The 20260-nt window shown below is 40.4% G+C and overlaps 1 protein-coding gene across 3 annotated transcripts in view; it reads right to left on the bottom strand.

The window, feature by feature from the left end:
- SMS (spermine synthase) overlaps window positions 1-20260 on the bottom strand; it is a 47484-nt gene that overhangs the window by 7163 nt on the left and 20061 nt on the right. For 2 of the 3 annotated variants that reach the window (XM_081199459.1, XM_081199460.1), the window contains exons 2-9: window positions 16858-16978; window positions 10032-10119; window positions 8871-8935; window positions 6005-6180; window positions 4990-5144; window positions 4404-4493; window positions 2180-2294; window positions 1695-1774 (exon numbers count right to left, since the gene is read on the bottom strand). In XM_081199459.1, the coding sequence (XP_081055585.1) occupies window positions 1695-1774; window positions 2180-2294; window positions 4404-4493; window positions 4990-5144; window positions 6005-6180; window positions 8871-8935; window positions 10032-10119; window positions 16858-16978 (890 nt within the window). Of the gene's footprint in view, window positions 1-1694; window positions 1775-2179; window positions 2295-4403; window positions 4494-4989; window positions 5145-6004; window positions 6181-8870; window positions 8936-10031; window positions 10120-16857; window positions 16979-18228; window positions 18384-20260 lie in introns of those variants that run through there. The other variant, XM_081199461.1, reaches the window with a different exon arrangement.

The raw sequence follows: 20260 nt of genomic DNA, 5'->3' as shown, positions 1-20260 counted from the left end.
AAAGCTTAAAAAACATCACTGAAAAGGTTATATTAGGATCTGGTAAGTACTCCATGAAATATATTTCTGAAAAACAACTTCCACTGAACTCAATTTTCCATTCATATTTCCCCATAATCACCCCACTCTATACCCTGAGCCCCAAAGACCAGACTTGTAGGGTATTAGTACACAGAGCACACAGAGTGCTGACATTCTCTGCTAGGTGAGCAGAGAAATTATTCCTCAGGCGTCAAAGATCAATTGCCTCAAACCGTTGGAGAAGGAAAATCTCCGTCATTTATTTCTACTATCTCAAGCTGTGATTCCTAGTTAAATGCCAGTCTTATTATCAACTTATCAAGTACAAAGGATCGGGTGACCCCCATCTTCGAGAGGAGCTTGGAAACTTTGCCAATACTGCTAAACTTTGAGAACTATACAGATAATGTTTTAAACACTTAACAAGGTAAATAAAACTAAAACAAGTGTTTGCGTTATATATGTATATCAAGCATATCTTCTAAGTCTATGCATTTTTTAAAAGTGTGAATTCTCATTCTGTGAGCAAAACTATAACGGCTGTCAAATGTTTGTACACAGCAGCCTGTGTGTAAGATGTGTCTTGCGTCCCTATATTCCTTGCGCATAACACTCTTTGGATTTTATTACAGGAGCCAACGTTTTTTAGTTGTCAAGCTCCATCTAGTGGCCAAAGAGTATAATGCAGATGACTACACCGCACAAGATATTCCCTGCCAGCATACAGCAACACTCTAATGGCCATTCCTTAGTTGCATTCGTTTTTTAGGAGCAGCAAAAGCTCTTTGGCGTTTTGACAGTGTTCTACTGCTATGGAACTAATGGTTCCTGATCCAGAAAAGGATTGGGGCCCCTTTCTTGTAACAGTTATTTAAAACAGAGAACTTCTCACACTAACACAGAGAAACAGACTAGATTGCCTTCTTATATGCTGAAACATTTCCTCTTTAGCTATTAAAACTTGAGGACTGAAAAGTGTTTACTTAAAAATAAAGCATCTGTGGATGAGCTTGCCTAGCCACATATTTCAGAGTCACAAGGTGACAAATTTAAACAATAAGCATCCTGTTTGGCACTGACCATGGCTGTTGCTGGAAATGTATTGTCTTTCTCTCTCCCAATCCCCCCCCCCTTTAAAAATGCAGCTAGGATTATCAAAGTGTAAGAATATTGGTGGCTGCATGCCAGCTGTAAAATACCCTCATCATTTCTGATAAGGTATAGTATACCTTATCTGTATAAAATAGTATTTGATTTTAACTTCCCTGAAACCAACCAGAAAACGTGAGCCAGGCTGAAAAACGTAAAACAAAAACGAATCAGCTTTGGGTTAATATTCTAAAAACAGTTTTAGCCAAACTTCAAATTATGTTTAAGTCCCCCGGATTTAACCAGATTCTGGAGCAGACTTATCTGCTCCTAATGCTGGTATGCATAGTAAGCAATGAGCAAGCCTCAAGCATTTATTTGAACTTTCTCTGGAAGATCCCATAGTCAAATAAACCCAGATTTTCTCTGATTCACTTCAGCCTCTAGCATGATTGTGTAGGACATGTATAAAAGCCTTGGACTGCTCCCGATCTCACCCAAGGGACAAAGTAGCATCTTAAACAGGCTTATTCTTTCAAATTTCGCTGCCATACTTCATTGTGATTACTTTTCATCTGCCATACCTGTGTAAAATATTTCCCATCAGGTTTCAAGACTTTCATTGAAAGGTCCAGAATCATCCGCAGAAACTCCCACGTAGAATCTAAATTTGAAAAATACTAATTGTTTAATTAGCTATTCACAAGGAAATATTCATAACTGTAGTAAGCTATAGCAAAAGGTAACATTCTTAACGTTACGATAATCTTTTTGTTCAGGGTTATAGGATGCCTTGTAAACACGTGGCAATTACAGTGGAAAGGGCATAGCATCTGTGTGCCGAAGTGTGTCATAATGGCCAACTGTGCTCCATTTTCTACACACATGCCCACACACTTGACATGCATACACCATCTAAGCCACTCCTGGGACAATGCATGCCTCCTTCTCCCCAACCATCCCCTTATCTCACCCAGATAGAAGTTACTCAACTGCAATCAAGGTTTTTAAATGAAAGAGTTTTCATTGTAAACAAGGTTCGCATTCAAAAGGTCAGAGAGACATTAACCTTCTTCTGGAGATGTGGAGATTGGAACAGCTGTCAAATCGTTAATTACATAATCAAACATCCTTTCTTCTTTGGCATACCTCTTCAGGACTGGAATACAATCTTCTATTAGAACCTAAAAAACAACAATAGTAGAATTTGGGCAACTTTTCATATACGGGGTTCCTGAGTTAGATCACTACTACCTTTTTAGCACTCTCAGATCACTCACCCATTGTTTCTGTCATTTCGACGGTACCAACATTGAAGAAATCAGTAACTAGTACAGACAGTTTTTGTTTTTAATGCCCTTAGCGTGTGGTCAAAATGTATAGCAAAGCCTGTCAGTGCTTGGTGGTTCACATATAACACATCATGTTTGCATAGAAGCCTACATGCAAAAAAGGCAAATGCCCATAACCTCAACATCACAAGACTCAGATGAACAGATTGAACAGATGCGTTGGGCTCTATTTCGGTATGATCCCATGTTAAGCGCACAATTATCTGACAGAGAAAGGACGATCTCAGCCTCATTGTGAATGTATATTCACCATCTACACAGGATTCTTTAACTCATTTTACTTTCACAACAGTGCCATAAGAAGCTGTCTTATACAGTCAGACACTGCTTGATCTAGATCAGTACAGGTGAAACTCGGAAAATTAGAATATCGTGGAAAAGTTCATTTATTTCAGTAATTCAACTTAAAAAGTGAAACTAATATATGAGATAGACTCATGACATGCAAAGCGAGCTACGTCAAGCCTTTATTTGTTATAATTGTGATGATCATGGCGTACAGCTGATGAAAACCCCAAATTGACAATCTCAGAAAATTAGAATATTAAATGAAACCAGTAAAACAAGGATTGCAAATAGAGCAATATTGGACCTCTGAGAAGTACAAGCATGCACATGTACTCAGTACTTGGTTTGGGCCCCTTTTGCATCAATTACTGCCTCAGTGTGGCGTGGCATGGATGCTATCAGCCTGCGGCACTGCTGAGGTGTTATGGAACACCAGGATGCTTCAATAGCAGCCGTCAGCTCTTCTGCATTGCTCGGTCTCATGTCTCTCATCTTTCTCTTGGCAATGCCCCATAGATTATGGGGTTCAGGTCAGGCGAGTTTGCCGGCCAACCAAACACAGTAATCCCATGGGCATTGAACCAGGTTTTGGTACTTTTGGCAGTGTGGGCAGGTGCCAAAGTCCTGCTGGAAAATGAAGTCAGCATCCCCATAAAGCTCATCTGCGGAAGGAAGCATGAAGTGCTCCAAAATCTCCTGGTAGACAGGTGCATTGACCCTGGACTTAATGAAGCACAGTGGACCAACACCAGCTGATGACATGGCTCCCCAAATCAACACAGACTGTGGAAACTGCACACTGGACTTCAAGCATCTGGCATTGTGTGACTCCCCATTCTTCCTCCAGACTCTGGGTCCTTGGTTTCCAAATGAGATGCAAAAGCTGCTCTCATCAGAAAAGAGATTTGGGTTGTTCTGTAGGATTTCAAAGGAGCATTTTCCAACTTCTATGTGTAGATGCCAGCATGGATGAACCAGGGAGCTTTGGTTACTACTGTGCTGTGGTCCACTCTCAGATTTGGCTGAGAGACCATGATAAGCCCTAAGGCTACCCAGAGAACTCATATTTGATTACTACTACTCCCCACCCCCAAAGAATGTGACAAAAGGCAATGGGGGGGGGGAATCATTAATTGTGCCAGCATTCATTCCTTTCTGTACAAAACAAAGACCTCACAAAATAAAGAAAACTGAAAATAAGGTAATAAGGATCAACATGCCGTTTCAGTTTTATGGTGCTAGAATATTTCCTTTTATAAATTGAATTTAAACCATTTATTTATTTTTTCTATAACATTATTCTAATTAGGAAGTCTAGCATACCTCAGATGCCTAGTTCTTGAGTTTATAAATGTACTATATAGCCTGTTTATGCAGAATACATTATGACTCTATTTCACAGTCCTACTGTAGATGGAACAATGGATATTATAATTTCAGTACATGCGGCCTCTTCTGAAACATGTATACATTTTAGTGACTGAAAGCAAAAAGAAAATCAACTGCTACTAGTTTATCGTTTGTTCATAATGTCTTAGAATTGTATATAGCTATACACAATACACAGTAATGCATCAGAAAGTACTCCCAAACGTGTATTTTCATTGATGAAGATAACATCTTTCATTTTGCATGTTTAAGGCAATTAGTTACCTGATAGCATTCTCCTTTCAGATTGTCCAAGACATCTCCACATGTTTTGCGCATATATTTTCGACACCCGTCAATCACCATTTGGTCAATGTATCTGATGCTAGTTAAGAATCCACCAACTCATTTTGTTGCAGTTATTAAAACAAGTTATTTAGTTTTGCTTCGGAATAGTAAGGTTTAGATTCCATAATCAATAGACAATTGTTTCAGGCAGCTCTTAAATACATGTTATTGACAACTGTTTTAAACATTCCTTTATAGGTAGCTAATTATCTGACACATAGTCCTAATTTTAAAATATACTTAGCATGGCTCAGAAAGTTTAAATTTGCTGCATAATCATAAATGGCCAACATTTAAGTATCTTGGTCAAACGATCTACTAAAGTCATGATGCCTCTATCTGAATTAGGACAATCTGAGCCAGATTTATGGTGGCCGACACACAATGCAGAACTTAAGATGGTTCTGAGAGGCGCTTGCATTAATCGTCTGATCTATTTTGATCTTTCAGAACAGAATGCACAGGGAGAAATCATGACAAAACATTTTCAAAATGAACCGCCACCCACTTATTAAAAGGATATCTCTACCATGGTGACCATCTTTGGTTTCAATTTGACTATTTCATACAGTATTCCCCCATCACCACCTCCAAGAATGAGGACTTCTTTGTCCGTGTAGTCTTCCTTCCCGCTGCCCATTATAGCTTGTGTATATGCCAGGTCACTCTCTGCCAGATCTTGAAAAGCGCAGGGATTAAGAGATATATGTGAGCATGTTATAACAAAATTCTTTTGTTTGTGATAAATAAGAACATAAAGTTAGACCCGCTTGCATTTCAGAAATCCACAATGACTTTATTATTTTAAAGTAAATCATTCAGACTAATTAAAGGGGTTTGTTGATCAATGACACACCTAGAGACAGCAGCAGACTGCAAGGAAGCAGTCAGCACCAGCCAGTGTGCGATAATGTTATGCTCCAAAATTTCAACATTCCCGGGAGAAGAGTCCAAACCATAGTATGATTCATTCCATTAACTTAATCTTTTAATATAGATAGTGTAATTAGTTTTGATAACAACGGGAGCCTAAATACAATAATCAACAGAATCTTATCTGCTATTTTCCCCCAGTGGGTTGAATGATACAATGCTAGCAGGAATGGAAGAAACTAGCTTCATCAGCACTGTATAAAATTTCCAGCCGAATTTATTTCATGTTGCCCCAAAAGATTCCTTTTTACAATTACTGGTGGGGTAATGTATATAGTAAAAAAAATATGATCTCAGCTGAAAAACACTTTGACCACAGGTCAAAATATCAGAAAGGGAGAAATTCTGATAATAGAAATCCCAGAAGCTCTGTGGGAAACCGACACAATTTAGAGCCCGCAAAGTTAAACGCTGCCATCCAGAGGTTCAAGAAAACCTTCTGCAATTACTGTCTGTCCAGGGCTGAGGGAGAAAAAAGAGGGTGGCTGGGTTTCAAGCACAGCAAACCACAAAACATGGGTTGACTTTGGATTGACAGGTCACAAGTTGTGCAGGTCAACTCTATAGCAGTTGGCTGTGTATTATATAAAAACAGCAATACTCACTAACATCCCCGCTGAGGATAAGAATATTTCCAAACTGTTTCGAGTGTAAGATTTTAATATTCTGGTAAGCTGACTCTTCATCATAAACAACTTCATCAATGTCATATTCCACCAATCGTCCATCAGCTGTGGGCCAATATTTATCAATAGCATCTCCTCTCACAATGGCTGGCAGTCTGAGAACGGAAAGACAAAAGAAGAGAACGTTCACAATTTCAGGTTTGTGCAAGTTAGCAAAAGCTATATTATAGTCAAGACATTTCTAAAACATTACCTTCCTAGAGGTACTCGAACACTGTAACCTAGTGTTCCAAGCAAAGAATTTCCATTGTAAACTTTTTAATGTTAGTACTTTTGAGACAATTGCCATTCCTTGATTTGCAGCCCCCAAAAATGTATTCCATTACTGGAACGGAACAATAGATAAGCAGCACACAAAAGGTTTTTGAAAAGGTAGTTATTTTTAGCATTCACTGGTACAACAACATTCCAGGCAGACTCTCATGTTGACTTATCTATGAGTATTTTTAAAATGTCCATTCTGATACCACTACAGCAACAACTGAATTCCTAGGCTGGAATGTTTACATGGAAGCTGCTGTTATATAACTTGGACATAGCTGTCAAACAGGTTGCTAAAGGACGGCAGATAACTGTGCTAGCTATTAATGCTTTTATATACTTTGTTAAATTAGCTTTCTAAAGGTAGAAATGACAGAGCATGTTAAAAGTTGTTTTGTTTGTGAACCACCCTTGGTATTTCTTCTTGAAATGCAAAGGGTATACAAATTAATTTAATTGATTAATTAATTAATTAATTAATTAAACTATGCCTTCACAACAGCAGAAAACATAAGGACAGGAAAATCTGTCATGCCTTTCAGTAATACCCAAGCCATGCCATCTAATGAAACAATTTAAGAGACACTAGAGGGCAGTACCAGATAGTACGCAAACTTCAGGAGACCAAAGGTTTTTTTAACTATAAAAACCAATTTGCTTTATATACTATTAAAACCAGATAAATATTTTAATAGAGAGAGAGAGCAAACCCACCGAAATATCTCAAGCTTTATTCTTAATCTCCCCTGTCCACTCCTATGCCACACATTATGTATTCATTTACTGGTGCAGTCATTTTACCCAAATAGCCATTGTCTGGTCAACTGGGATGCAAGAGACTGACAAAATGAGCTGACAAAAGGTGGATCACGTGTAGTGTGTAAAGCCTGTTCCAAGGGTACACTGCAACTGCCCACAGAGTAGGAATACTACTTTTGCTTTTCCCAGCACTACCCTGCTCTCCCCGCAGCCAACTAAGCTGTCTTCACTACCCAGGCAGTTGCCACCTCACAGAGAGCACACAAGGCTATGCCGATGCTTCCTACTTTTTCACATGGAAGTATAACCTGAGCAAGAAAAAGCTACAAAATGGTGTCATCCCACAAAAGCCAGAGAAGCAGGAGACTAAAATCACTGGTGTTCCAAGTAATAGTTTCACTGTGCAAACATGAACTGTACTGAATGTGAAAGTGCTGGTGACATTGACAACCAGATGTTCAGATTACTATCAGAGGCAAAAGGCTGCCTCTCTCACCCCTGTAACCTACTAAACTGTATCAGTTCTGTTTTTCTAACGTAGTCAGCCTCCATGCCTTATCAATGCTCATCACTCTGTTCCTGTACATAACAAAAGTTTTCCTTGTCTAATCCAGCATTAGGTAACTTGTGCCTTCCGCATGTTGTTGGATTCCAACTCTTATTAGGCCCAGACAGAATGGCAAAAGGTCAGTAATAAAGGAAGTTGCTGTCCAAGAACATATGGAGGGTGTGACCATGGTTGCTGATCTCCTCATAAATACAGTGGTACCTCAGGTTAAGCACTTAATTCGTTCTGGAGGTCGGTTCTTAACCTGAGGTACCACTTTAGCTAATGGGGTCTCCCGCTGCCGCCGGAGCATGATTTTGGTTCTCATCCTGGGGCAAAGTTCTTAACCCGAGGTACTATTTCTGGAGTCTGTAACCTGAAGCATCTGTAACGTGAAGTGTCTGTAACCCAAGGTACCACTGTACCAGTCTTTGGTCTAGCTACAGATTCTCTCCAATCACTGGAAAAGAATGAAGAAATGCATATGGAAACCCAGGTGGGTTCTTTCTATTCTATATCCCCCCACTGATCCGTAGGTATGGAAAAGAATGTCAAATAAGGTGCCTCAGGCTCCTTCAAGTTTAGCTCTCCACTTTAGTTTTTCCCCAACCCCATATATTTCTGTATGGAATAAAAACCACAATAACATGGCAGCCCCCCCCCCCACAAGACTACAACTTAACACCACCCAATTATGCCCCCCGATTTCAGTTTATTTCATTTCTATCCTACCTTTCTAGTGCCTATGCACTATTCAGGGCATCTAACTATACTTGACAATCACAGTATTATGTAAAACAACTTATTCAATAGGAACGTAGGAAGTTGCCTTACAAGCAGATCATGGATTCATCTAGTTCAGTACTGTCTACTGACTGGCTGTGCCTTTCCATGGTTTCAAGTACTTAGCAATGCAATAAGCTGCCAAAATAAAATAAAATGTCTCTGCCAACTAGGAAAAGGCAGCCAGAGATGAACCACCCATTTTTCATAGGTTTACTTTGGTGCAGCCACACTATGCCATCATGGAACTCCATTGAATAATCTACAGCAAATGAAAAGTTTACTACATTAAGAAAATGTAAGGGTAAAATGAATGAGCTTGAGTAAAATGTTTTGTAAGTCTCAATACTATGTGTTAAAATTCCATATTCATTTACCAGACATGTCAGTAGACTTTGTTGGGCAATCTGACCAAACAATCTCAAAATTCCTCACCGTTTTACTCTTTTGATGTTTCTATGACACAGTTCTTTCATTCTTTCTTCTATCTTGTTTAGAAGCTGTGATAAAAAAATTATGTCTGATTAAAAAACAATAGGATCCAACTAAAAGAACAAGATTCCTAAAAATATGATACACAGCCAACTTTTCTCTCTCACCTCCAAAGCCCATGGCCGCTAACAGTATAAAACTACTAATAAACTGTTGCTGTGTGTTAATTTAAACTTTTGACATTTTATGCAGCCTTGAAGCAAGTACTTAACATAAATATTTGGTCCTCTTGGGTGCAACAGTTGCATTTGCATATAACAGTAAATAATGGTGTAGCACTACATGGACAAGTGTCAATAAAGATGAGCAAAGCCTGAGGATTTGTCTATTTTCCCTTCTCGTTTTTGATAAAATTAATTTTGCTTTCAGTGAGTTTAGCACTGCATTCAAGCCAGTGAGCTTAGTTTCTAAACAAACCAAATCCAAAACATGAGTTATAAATAACCTCCTTTTTTATCATTTCATTCAGGAAGTTTGCTGTTAAGTACTGTGGTACCTCGGGTTAAGTACTTAATTCGTTCCGGAGGTCCGTATTTAACCTGAAACTGTTCTTAACCTGAAGCACCACTTTAGCTAATGGGGCCTCCTGCTGCCGCCATGCCGCCGGAGCATGATTTCTGTTCTCATCCTAAAGCAAAGTTCTTGACCTGAAGCACTATTTCTGGGTTAGCAGAGTCTGTAACCTGAAGCATCTGTAACCTGAAGCGTATGTAACCCAAGGTACCACTGTACTATTCAGGGTTTAGAGGTAAAAACAGAAAGATCTGCAATGCCTTATATACAAACAGAAACAGAGAGAGAGAATTAAAACCATTGTGAAAATAAAAATGGTTTTGTCTTCCACTGAAATGTCATCAAGGTCAGTGCCAGGCGATCTGTTAAGGAATGCAGTTAATGGGTTAATTCTCCCAACAATGTACCTACAGGCATTTCTGCTTTACTGTTATGTCTGAAGCAAGCTAGAGGCTTGCCCCGTCCTTTTCCACTGAGTTTAATGGCTGCAAGAATTAAAACCTAGCATTTATGAAATTAAAAATAAGCTCTGTAAAAAAAATGTGTCTACAATTCAAGCACTACCATATATATATATGGTACTATACCTACCTGCTCTACGTCTCCTCCACTCAAATCGTTGCAACTCTGTACATCGACCAACACCAAGCCATGTGGATAAATTCTCAGATTGGCAAAACTAGACAGTAAAAACAAGAAAAGCGTCAGATGAAAGCAGTCCCCCAGTCCCTACATTCTAAGCACCAACTTCTTCAACAAGAACTGCAGGAAGAGAACCTCCAGCACCTGAGGTGCCTACCTGCTGCCAACTCTCCCCTCATTTATATTCTTATCAACTGTCCTGTGAGCTCCTGTTGAAAGAAGACCATCTGAATATTTACATTGCTTCCTTCCAACTGTGAATACTTGGTAAGTCCTTGTGGTTAAGAGAAATTCTCCATTATAAACAAGCTTGATTTTTTTAAATGATCTAAGATGACTAGAAATTTAGTATGTTTTGTTTTCAAACAACAAGAAGGATTTATAAAATATTATCAAACTCTGTTCCATGCAAGTTTGAAGAAACGGCTTTAATGCATTCTTCATTAAAGGGGCAATTGCGCCTGGGACAATGCAATCTTTAGGCAGAACACTTAGCTCCGTGAATTAGAGGCTGTATCTAATGCCACCAAAATTCTGCTGGGAAGCTAAGCATGCTGCCCAATATCCATGGAAAATTGAGAGCCAGTTGGAAAGTTGTCTTATTCTTGGTTTTTTCAAGCAACGCTAGGAACCTGTTTCAGCTGAAGAATAAGGGGGGAAATGCTTAAAAACCATAAACGATGGAACAGGGGTGATGGAATCAGCTGGTTGGATGTGATCAGTGGAAAGATGTGGTCAATGAAGCCTGGGAATTTATTTATTTTTAAAAACCTGCTAAATAGCTGGCAGATGGGCAAGAGATGCTAGCTGAAGGAGAAGGCAATGAGCACAAAGGAGGTAAAGAGGAGACTGGAAAAGGGACAGTTTTATCTCTTGTGTCTCTTCCTATCTTGTCTTTTTCTCCATCCCTCCCCTTCTCTTTCCACCAGAAACAAGGCAAAGAAGGCCAAGGGAGAGGCACAGAGATATAAAATGGACAAAGAAAATTATCTCATTTTCTAGACTGGTCATTTTCTGATTCACACAGAAAGTATTTTTAAATGTCCCCAAGGGCAGAAGGAAGATTTGCACATAGAAATCAATGAAGAAACCCAAGACTTTAATGGAGCTGTAACTTGAGCTGGAAAAGGCTACAGATGAAATAAAAATGTAAGAGGGAGAAGGAAGTTACAAGGTGAAGGGGAGGGAGAAAATGGGAGGCAACATGAAAAAACAACATCATAAGGCTGGGCAAGAGTGCTGAAGAAGAGCTGGGAAGAGTGCTGGAGAAGGGGACAATGAAAGAAGTTTCTAACTTCCCTGAGGAAATCAGAACTGGAGCTCACCAAGATGCATTTTCACTTTTGTGAGGGCCGCTGGGTGCCAGCCCTCAACTACAGAGGCAGAGCTAACACCTTCAAATGGAGCCCACTCTGCCAGAAGTTCTGGTAACACATTGCCACAGTGTGTGTGTGTGTGTGTGTGTGTGTGTGTGTGTGTGTGTGTGTGTGTTAACAGTTTTTAATTCTGGATTTTCAATTGTTGTAATATGCCCTGGGAACTGCTGGTGTAGGATAATAAATTTAAGCATCATGCTTGTTTTAGTATTTCTAGTATTCATTGTTTAACTTGTCAAACTTAAGTTTAAACACACTGCTTAGGAGCGCTTCTGATCCTAGCTTTGATTCTTGAGCCCAAGGTATCGCTGTGGCTAGCAGTGCCTTTGCCCAGCTGAAGCTAGTACATCATCTATACCATTTTTGCCTTAGTTACACCATGCTGTAATGGGCAGTATGGAAGCCTCATATGAAGCCTGCTTTAGAATGCAAAGGCATGTGACTCCTTTACTGAAACAACTGCACTGGCTTCCATTTTGTTTCCACGCCCAATTTAAGGAGCCAATGATTTGAAGGACCACCAACTCCAGTATTAGTCCACCCGTCTCCTAATATCTTCATCATCAGACGCGCTCCTGTGTATCTGATGTCTCTATGAGTCTGCTTAGCCCTGGAACCTGGGAGAGAGCCTTTTCAGTAGCTGCACCCAGGCTGTGGAACGGACTTGTGGTAGAAGCTCATCTTGCATTAATGGCCTTCTGTCAGATGTCTAAAGCCTTGCAGTTTAAGAAGGATTTTGGGATACAAAAGCTTTTAAAGGCCTTTACCAATTTGTATTTCACCTTGCCACAGTTAACTGTTTCATCATTGCTTAAGACTATCTACTTGTTTTAATGGCTGCCTTTTATCCTTTTGTGTTCTGCTGCTTTTAGCAATTTTCACTTACCGTATTTTTCGCTCTATAGGACGCACTTTTTCCCCTTCAAAAATGAAGGGGAAATGTGTGTGCGTCCTATGGAGCGAAGACGCCATAGCCCCGCGACCCTCTCCCGGCTGGAGAGGTGACACGTGGCTATGGCAGGAGCCTCTATAGCCGCGCGTCACCTCCCCAGCCGGGAGAGCACGCGCGGGGCTAAAGAAGGCATAGCCCCACGACCCTCTCCCGGCTGGAGAGATGACGCGCGGCTATGGCAGGAGCCTCTCCACTGCGCCTTTCCGCTGCTCCCTGATCTGCTCTTTGGGGCTGGTGGTGGGCTTCCCCCCCCGCCAGCCCCAAAGAGTAGGTCGAAAGGAACCTGAAGCCTGGAGAGCGAGAGGGGTCAGTGCACACCAACCCCTCTCGCTCTCCAGGCTTCCAAGGTAGCCGCCTGAACGCACCTTACACGGCACCTTGTTTTAGAGCGGGAAAACAAGAGGGGGAAAGTTCTCCCCTTCTCTGTGCAGCGCCTCCTGCCGCTTCACTGAAGGGGTGCTGGGCAGAGAGGGGGAGAATTTTTTTTTTCTTGTTCTCCCCCCTCTAAAACAAAGTCCGTCCTATTGTCCGGTGCGTCCTATGGTAGTTTTTACCTTATTGCAGCTAGCTGTCTTGAACTTCTTAAAGGAAAGGCAGGACATAAAAAAAAAATAAACAAATAAAAATAACCTGTATTTGATTACACAAATTTCTGTTAACAGATTTCACCACTTACAAAAATTAAAAAACCATTAGCATACACACTAGCCAGTTCAATAATATGCTTCCTTTACTGCACAAACTCAAAAAAAAGTTTCACTTGCCCAATTGTTTTTAAAATGTACTATCACATTCCAACAATTGCTAGAAGTCAAGCATCTCAAAGATTCATGTATTCCAGAAATACTTGTTCTTTTCCCATTCACTGGCATTTTCAAATAAACTGGAATTAAAACAAGTTTGGTTTTTTTGAAAAAAATGACACCACTACACGCAGCGCTTTGAATGGCAAATGTAATTAACATTCTGCTTGGCAAAGAAAGTGAATGGCTGTTTTGCCTATATTTATGTTGACAACATGATTAATGAAAGCTTTACAATAGAGCCTTCTACAATTCTGCCTTTTGTTAGAGTGACCCATGAATTAAATGGACCTGGGAGAGATGACAAATATTACTTTTGCTGGCTTAACTTCATGCAAAGTGGCTTTAATCTAGATACAGAGGAATTGTTTTAGCAGAGACAACAAGGAAGCATAACTTAATCCCCAAGCAACTTCAATTCATTTAGCAGCTGCAGCTTTCCCAATGGGGATTAATACATGGTCTTTGTTAAAGGAAAAAATTGTCGTCAGCAGCATTCACAGGAGTTTGAAATTGCAGAGAATGTATGTTCAAAACCTTTGTGGGTATACCATTATTCAGCAGCACTGCTCGACTCTACGGTGTACGTTAATGTACATTAATGTGTGGTTTCCAATTCTGACTGACATCTACATTCTGTCTAGTCACAGTTCACAGTGTAATGTATTATTACTATTACCAGTAATTTTCTCAATCCAATTTACCACTTCTGCACCTATTTCCACTCACAAAACCACTTTCTATTATTCCCCTTTCATGTGCACATCATCCACACTCCTCAAGAAGAGACAACCAGCTGACCTTGAACTCAACAGCAACTGCTACAATGGCAAGAGTACCACTGATAAGTGTGACAGCATGAAAATTAGGAGAGACCTTGATCCATCCATTCCTTGCCCTGAAATCATTCAGTGAAACCATTTCATGAGCAGAGGAAGGAGTAGAGTGAAGCCTGGTTTTCCTACAAACAAACCACAACTTTCCAGGCCCACAAAATATAGGAATCTCTCTCTTTCCCCCTCGTAGGCACTAAGCATCCTTCTTTGGGGAGGGAATTCCATAATGCCAGTGTCACATTAGAAAAGGTGTTTTCCCTACGTCGCCTCCCACCTTCTCTCTCATAGCTGGGTGTATTCAGAAAGGGGCTTCAGGAGAGGTTTCTAACGTCCAGGCATGTTAAGCAGGTGGTACTTAAGGTACCTGGGTTCTAAGCCGTGTACAGCTTGCAAAGTAAAAAATCAGTACCCTGCATTGGTTTCAGAGCAGCTCTTCCAAAACTGGTCCAGCTAAATTTTGAACTTGGTGCAATTTCCAAGCAGTGTTCAAGGTGCACATACAACATGTTATAGTAGTCTAAATGGAACTTTCCATGTCATGGAACACTGTATTTAAATTACTCCCAATCCAGGAGAAATCACAGCCGACCTGACTGCTGCACTCCCACTGGTTGCTTAAAAGGGGGGGGGGGGAATCCACACTAAATATTAATGGAACACCTAGCAGACTGGCTCCTCCAGTAAATGCCAAGCTGAACTTCAATATTTTCTGAGGATACCATGCTGTTCCACAACCAGCAGATTCTCACTTGGTGAAAATGTAGAATAGTGGGTGCTCAGTGGCAGCACCCAAACTCCATTGGGTAATTCATGATGCAGACAATAGTGAGCTTTAAAACACCTCTTAAAAATTCATACGTTTGTCCAAACTTTCCTAGACTCTGACACTTAATTTTTAATTTTGTTTGGTACACTGTTCAGTTTTATTTGTGATTTTTATTTGTGTTGAGATTTCAGGATTTTTTATTGAACCTTTTTGTCTGTGCTTTTATTATTTTTATGCAAACCACTTAAGAGATTTTATTATATCAAGTGGTATATTTTAGATAAATAAGTAGATGAACGAATGAATGTTATACTGTATTTAAAGCCTAGTTTGGCACTTAAACCATGCCAGCTGTTGTACAGTTACAGAAATCTTTGCAATGTGGGGTAGGAAGGAGGGATTTTTTTACATTTTACATTGCTGTTAGTAGTTAAATCCAATAGTTCACAGCACTTAAGTTTCCCCTGATTTCCACAAATGCACCAGTTGCTTCCAGCATTACCTTATTATTACAACAGGGATGCAGGTTTCTCATTTTATCTTGCATTAAAGCCCACTCTCCAATGGAGTGCTGCAATCAGGCATATAAGTTTTTTTAATGCCAGCACATCAGAAGGCAGTTAAGAAAAGCATATGTGACGTTACGAATAGTATTAGTTTTTAGAAGTTTGGATATTGTTACCCAAGCACCTGTAGAAGCAGTAGGAAAGAAGTAGCTCACAAAGCTTAACTGTTACTGAGTATTGTAACAGCAATTGCACAAGGGCTTGTGCAACATCTGCTGCAAGTTCAAGGTACCTTTCAGATTCAGCTATTACCCTATGTTAATATGGGACTCCTGCTAACAGAACGGCTGTTTCATGAACCAAATCTTACAACTCTATCTATCATCAAATACTTATATCCAAATAAGAAAGGCTCTCTGAGCAGTTTACAAGTAAAAAAAATTAAACTGCAAGCTACTAAAAATAAGGCATCAAATAAAGGTAAAGGTACCCCTGACTATTAGGTCCAGTCACGGACGACTCTGGGGTTGTGGCGCTCATCTCGCTCTATAAGCCGAGGGAGCCGGCGTTTTGTCCGCAGACAGCTTCCAGGTCATGTGGCCAGCATGACTATGATGCTTCTGGTGAAACCAGAGCAGCGCATGGAAACGGCGTTTACCTTCCCACCAGAGAGGTACCTATTTATCTACTTGCACTTTGACGTGCTTTCAAACTGCTAGGTGGGCAGGAGCTGGGACCGAACTACGGGAGCTCACCCCGTCACGGGGATTCGAACCACCAACCTTCTGATCGGCAAGCTCTAGGCTCTGTGGTTTAGAGCACAGCGCCACCCACATCCCAAGGCATCAAATATGGAGTCTAAAACGAAACCAGCAGCAGAATAAAGAAAGAGGATACCCAGCAGAGGATAACACAACCGAGAAATCTCAGAAAGGTCTGTAAATATTACAGAATGCCTGACAATGAATTTTTACATGTGTGAGATTCCATTTTGAATACTAAACAGTATACAACCACTCCAGTTTTAAATACAGGCCCTTCCACAGTAGCTGTTATGCAGGGCAGCTCTATTTTCTTAGAATTATAATGCTAAAATGGTACAAACCAACTCAGCCATTCACAGAACACCACGCTTCAGGGTGATGTCTCATATTGTTGCCAGGTCAGATAACTGCAGCATTCGAGGGCAGAAAAATACCCATTGTTTTCAGTCAGCCAGACATGTGCAATGTTGTCTAAGAATGCGGTACTAGGCTTGTTTTGTAACAAACAATAAAGCCTTGTGGTTTTGTAGGGTTATGTATTCATTTTGTCACTGGGAAACACATTCCCATTACATTTTAGTTACTGTGGGGATTTGAAATTAAGTCGTTGAAACCCATGCAAAAAAAAAAAAGTGTTAAAGTTCTTAATTAAATTGCCCTTTTTATTTCACTTCTTTGAAGGTGGATTACACATCTTGACAATGCCATTTACCTGGTTGTTAAACAGTAATGCTAACACCCTCCACAAATTATGGGTCTATATTGCACTCACCTGCCATTTTTACTGACGTAGGTTGCTAAGTACCCATGATCTTCCCAGTTATGAATAGTTTCTGTCATTCCCTGCTCTTGGAAGATGGGCTGTAGACCTTTAAAAACGGCACTACAATCAGCTAGACAATGAAAGAAAAGACACCATGGGTCAATAAAGGCACTTCGATTTTTAACATGTATTCTTTTGATACTTGTAGAACTCTCATCATGAACATAAAATTAGATTCCCAAGATGCTGGTACTGTATCTTCTGCCAGACATTTGCCCATCTGCTTTAGCTTTTTTGTCAGCATCTTCTCTCAGAAGGATAAAAACAAAGTATAAAGTGAATATCTAAAATTATATTTCTTACTTAAGAGTAGCAAATTAACAAACTATGAGGCTGCATCTAGCTGTAAATGAAATAAAAAATCATTCCAAAATTGTGTAAACTCTGATAAAGGAGCTTCCTGCTGGCTCCCGGTCTATATATAGCTACTAGATAGAAAACAAAAGGTCTTTCCTGTGTTTTTATTCATAAATATATTTATAAAATGCTTCTAAGGTTGGGGTTGTGGGGAGAGACTTGCTGCCAGGGACAATTGTTTTAGTACATGCAGTTGCACAAATGTGAGAAACAGGCCAGTTCATTCATTTTAAAGAGAAAGAAAAATGAATGCATGGTTTTTAAAAATACAAATTTTAAATCTTCACTTCCTTTTTATATAATGATTCTTAGGTTCTCCTTTGGTTTTTGCAAGCTGAATAACATATATCAATTATAATATACATGTGTAAAATGTTTGCAGCCCACTGCATTACACAGGTTTGTACACCGGGGATGAATGTGGCAAATATTTATCTAGGAAAACAAAGCACATTTCCAGAGTACTATAATAAAAAGCAGCCGTAAGAGAGTAAGGACCGGATTCAACTAACCCAGAGCGATAGCGGAAGCCAATGCAAGGGCTCACACTAGCCCACAGCTCCCAATCCGCTCTGGAGTGCTGGAAGAACCCCCAGAACACATCAATGGGGGGGGGGGATTCCATCTGGCAAACATAAATGCTTGGACTGACAGAATGATCATAAGAGCACAACATGAATTTCTTCCCCATATTCTCTGTACAGAAAGCAAGTTTGTTGAAAACAACTCTATTTCTAGTATAACATTTTTGCACTTCTGCAGCTATGCTCCTTACATCCCACTTGACTTCAATTTGTGTAGTGGGGGGAAAGCATTCCTCTTTTTTATTTCTGCATCACAGGTAACCATGGTTAGTATGATATTTTTTCTTTCTATATAAAATAGGTTCTATCTGGCAGAAATGTTGCAAGGACCATTTGTCTATAGGCTTTTGTTGACTAATGCGTGGCAATACAGTCGTACCTTGGTTCTCGAACGGAATCCGTTCCGGAAGTCCGTTCGACTTCCGAAAACATTAGAAAACCAATGCGCAGCTTCCGATTGGCTGCAAGAGCTTCCTGCACGCAATTGGAAGCTGAAGAAGCTGCATTTGACGTTCGGGTTCCAAAGAACATTCGCAAACCAGAACACTCACTGCCGGGTTTGTGGCATTCGGGAGCCAAAACGTTCAAGTCACAAGGCGTTCAAGAACCAAGGTACGACTGTAATGATAATACAGAACAATCCAAATTTTCAGCAGGAGCACAGAATGATAGGAAATAAGTCAGCACAATGTAAGAAAGAATAAAAGAACATAGAAGAAACCTTTTTCTTATTATACTTGTGCATGAATTGTAACCTGGGGAGCTAATGAATAAAAACTACAATGTTATAGGTAAATATTAACTCTTGCTCAGATGAATATCAGACCATTACATTTGCAAAGCCAAATGAGTTTTTATGTTTTCAACGATCTGAATCACAAATTGATCTGCATGAAAGGCTGGCTTTTGTTAAAACGTTCAGGATGCTCAGCCAGGCATCCCTGTTTGTCCAAGTGGGATTCAAAGAACAAGAAACTGACAGATGGTCATTTTGACATGTTTCAGGTTTCATTTTTCACCTTTTTTGATAGAAGCTAAACTTCTAGCGGAGTTGGGTGTGCCGGGCAATAATCCTAATCCTTTAGAAATTGCATTTTGCTGCTCATTAATTTTGAAAGGAGATGAGGAACCTCAGGCATAGGAGCGGAATACATAGGCCTCTCTGGCCCTCAGGCTACTTCCAGGTCACACTTCTTTCCCAGCAACATTCTGCAACCCCCCTCAGGTGCTGTTGCCTATTTGGAATATACCATTGATATGTTTTCTTGCATACTTTAATGTACAGGTATGTGCATTTGTCTAGAAACGTCTGGCCTATGGTCGAAACAGAAGAGTCATATTAATTGTTTTGCCCGTTTTTGCCTCTGGCATCATCCAACACTGGCAGGTAATTGCCAAGAAAGGAAAGCAACCTTTCAGCTGAAAAAGGACTGTTACGGCTAAAATCTGGGTGCGGGGTTACTCTGCCACCCAGCTCATCGGACTAAGTCCGTGGGTCCCTGCGGAAGAAAATGAGCTCAGCTGGACGCAGGAGCAAACTGCAGAAGATCCAAGTTTATTGCGCAACAGGTTCAAGGCGAGATTGAACAGAGAGAAAGGGGTGACATGAACTTTTGAAATTTCCCTCCATATCCCAGAATACAGTGCATGAAACGTCACAAATACATTATGGGAAGGTTGGGTTTCGCAAGTTACATCATGAATATACTTTACACGTCATGAATACATTATGAAAAGGTGGGATTACATTAATTAGCATTTTCGGATGAGGGAGGGGGGACATGCGGAGCGGGAAATATACATAGATACACATTTATTGAGTACCGGTGGTGGCAAGACAATGGGTCAGAGATATGCATCGTCTGCCACCTAATATTGCCTAGAGGAAAGGTTTGGCGAAACGATCTGACAGGATTAAGAAGTTCCTGCGTACGTGACCTGCCGCTTCGGGGATTATGGAAGTAGGGATAGCATCATGGAGTCTACGGGGAACTGAGTTGAATGACACCGAGAGCGAAGAAATCGGAGTTACGGTTGATTTTATATCAATTTCTAAAGATTTCAATGATTTCAAACCCATTCTGTACTATAGGGCAAAAGAAGAAACAGAATGGATATATTGTAACAGGATTTTGACAGTTTTACGAGGTCCCTGGTTTCGGATCCATTGTTCTCGCCGTGGGGGCCCATGAGGCGTGCAGGAGCTCCCTGAGCTAGCTTCTGCAGGACAAATGCATGGCTGTGATTGGCTAAAGTGGGGCCATAGGAATAAGCGGGGCCTCAGATGTTCCTAGAAGGAAGGGGGAAAGGAGCCCCCCCTTCAGTTCCGTATCAGGACTAAAGACGTAATTTTAAGACAGCTTGGTACAAGCCATATATAGAAAACCAGCCCAAAATAGTTCCTTCCACCA

The sequence above is a fragment of the Podarcis bocagei genome, assembly GCF_964188305.1.
Source record: "Podarcis bocagei genome assembly, chromosome: 6".
NCBI lineage: Eukaryota > Metazoa > Chordata > Lepidosauria > Squamata > Lacertidae > Podarcis > Podarcis bocagei.
This window is presented reverse-complemented; position numbering and strand designations above follow the sequence as displayed.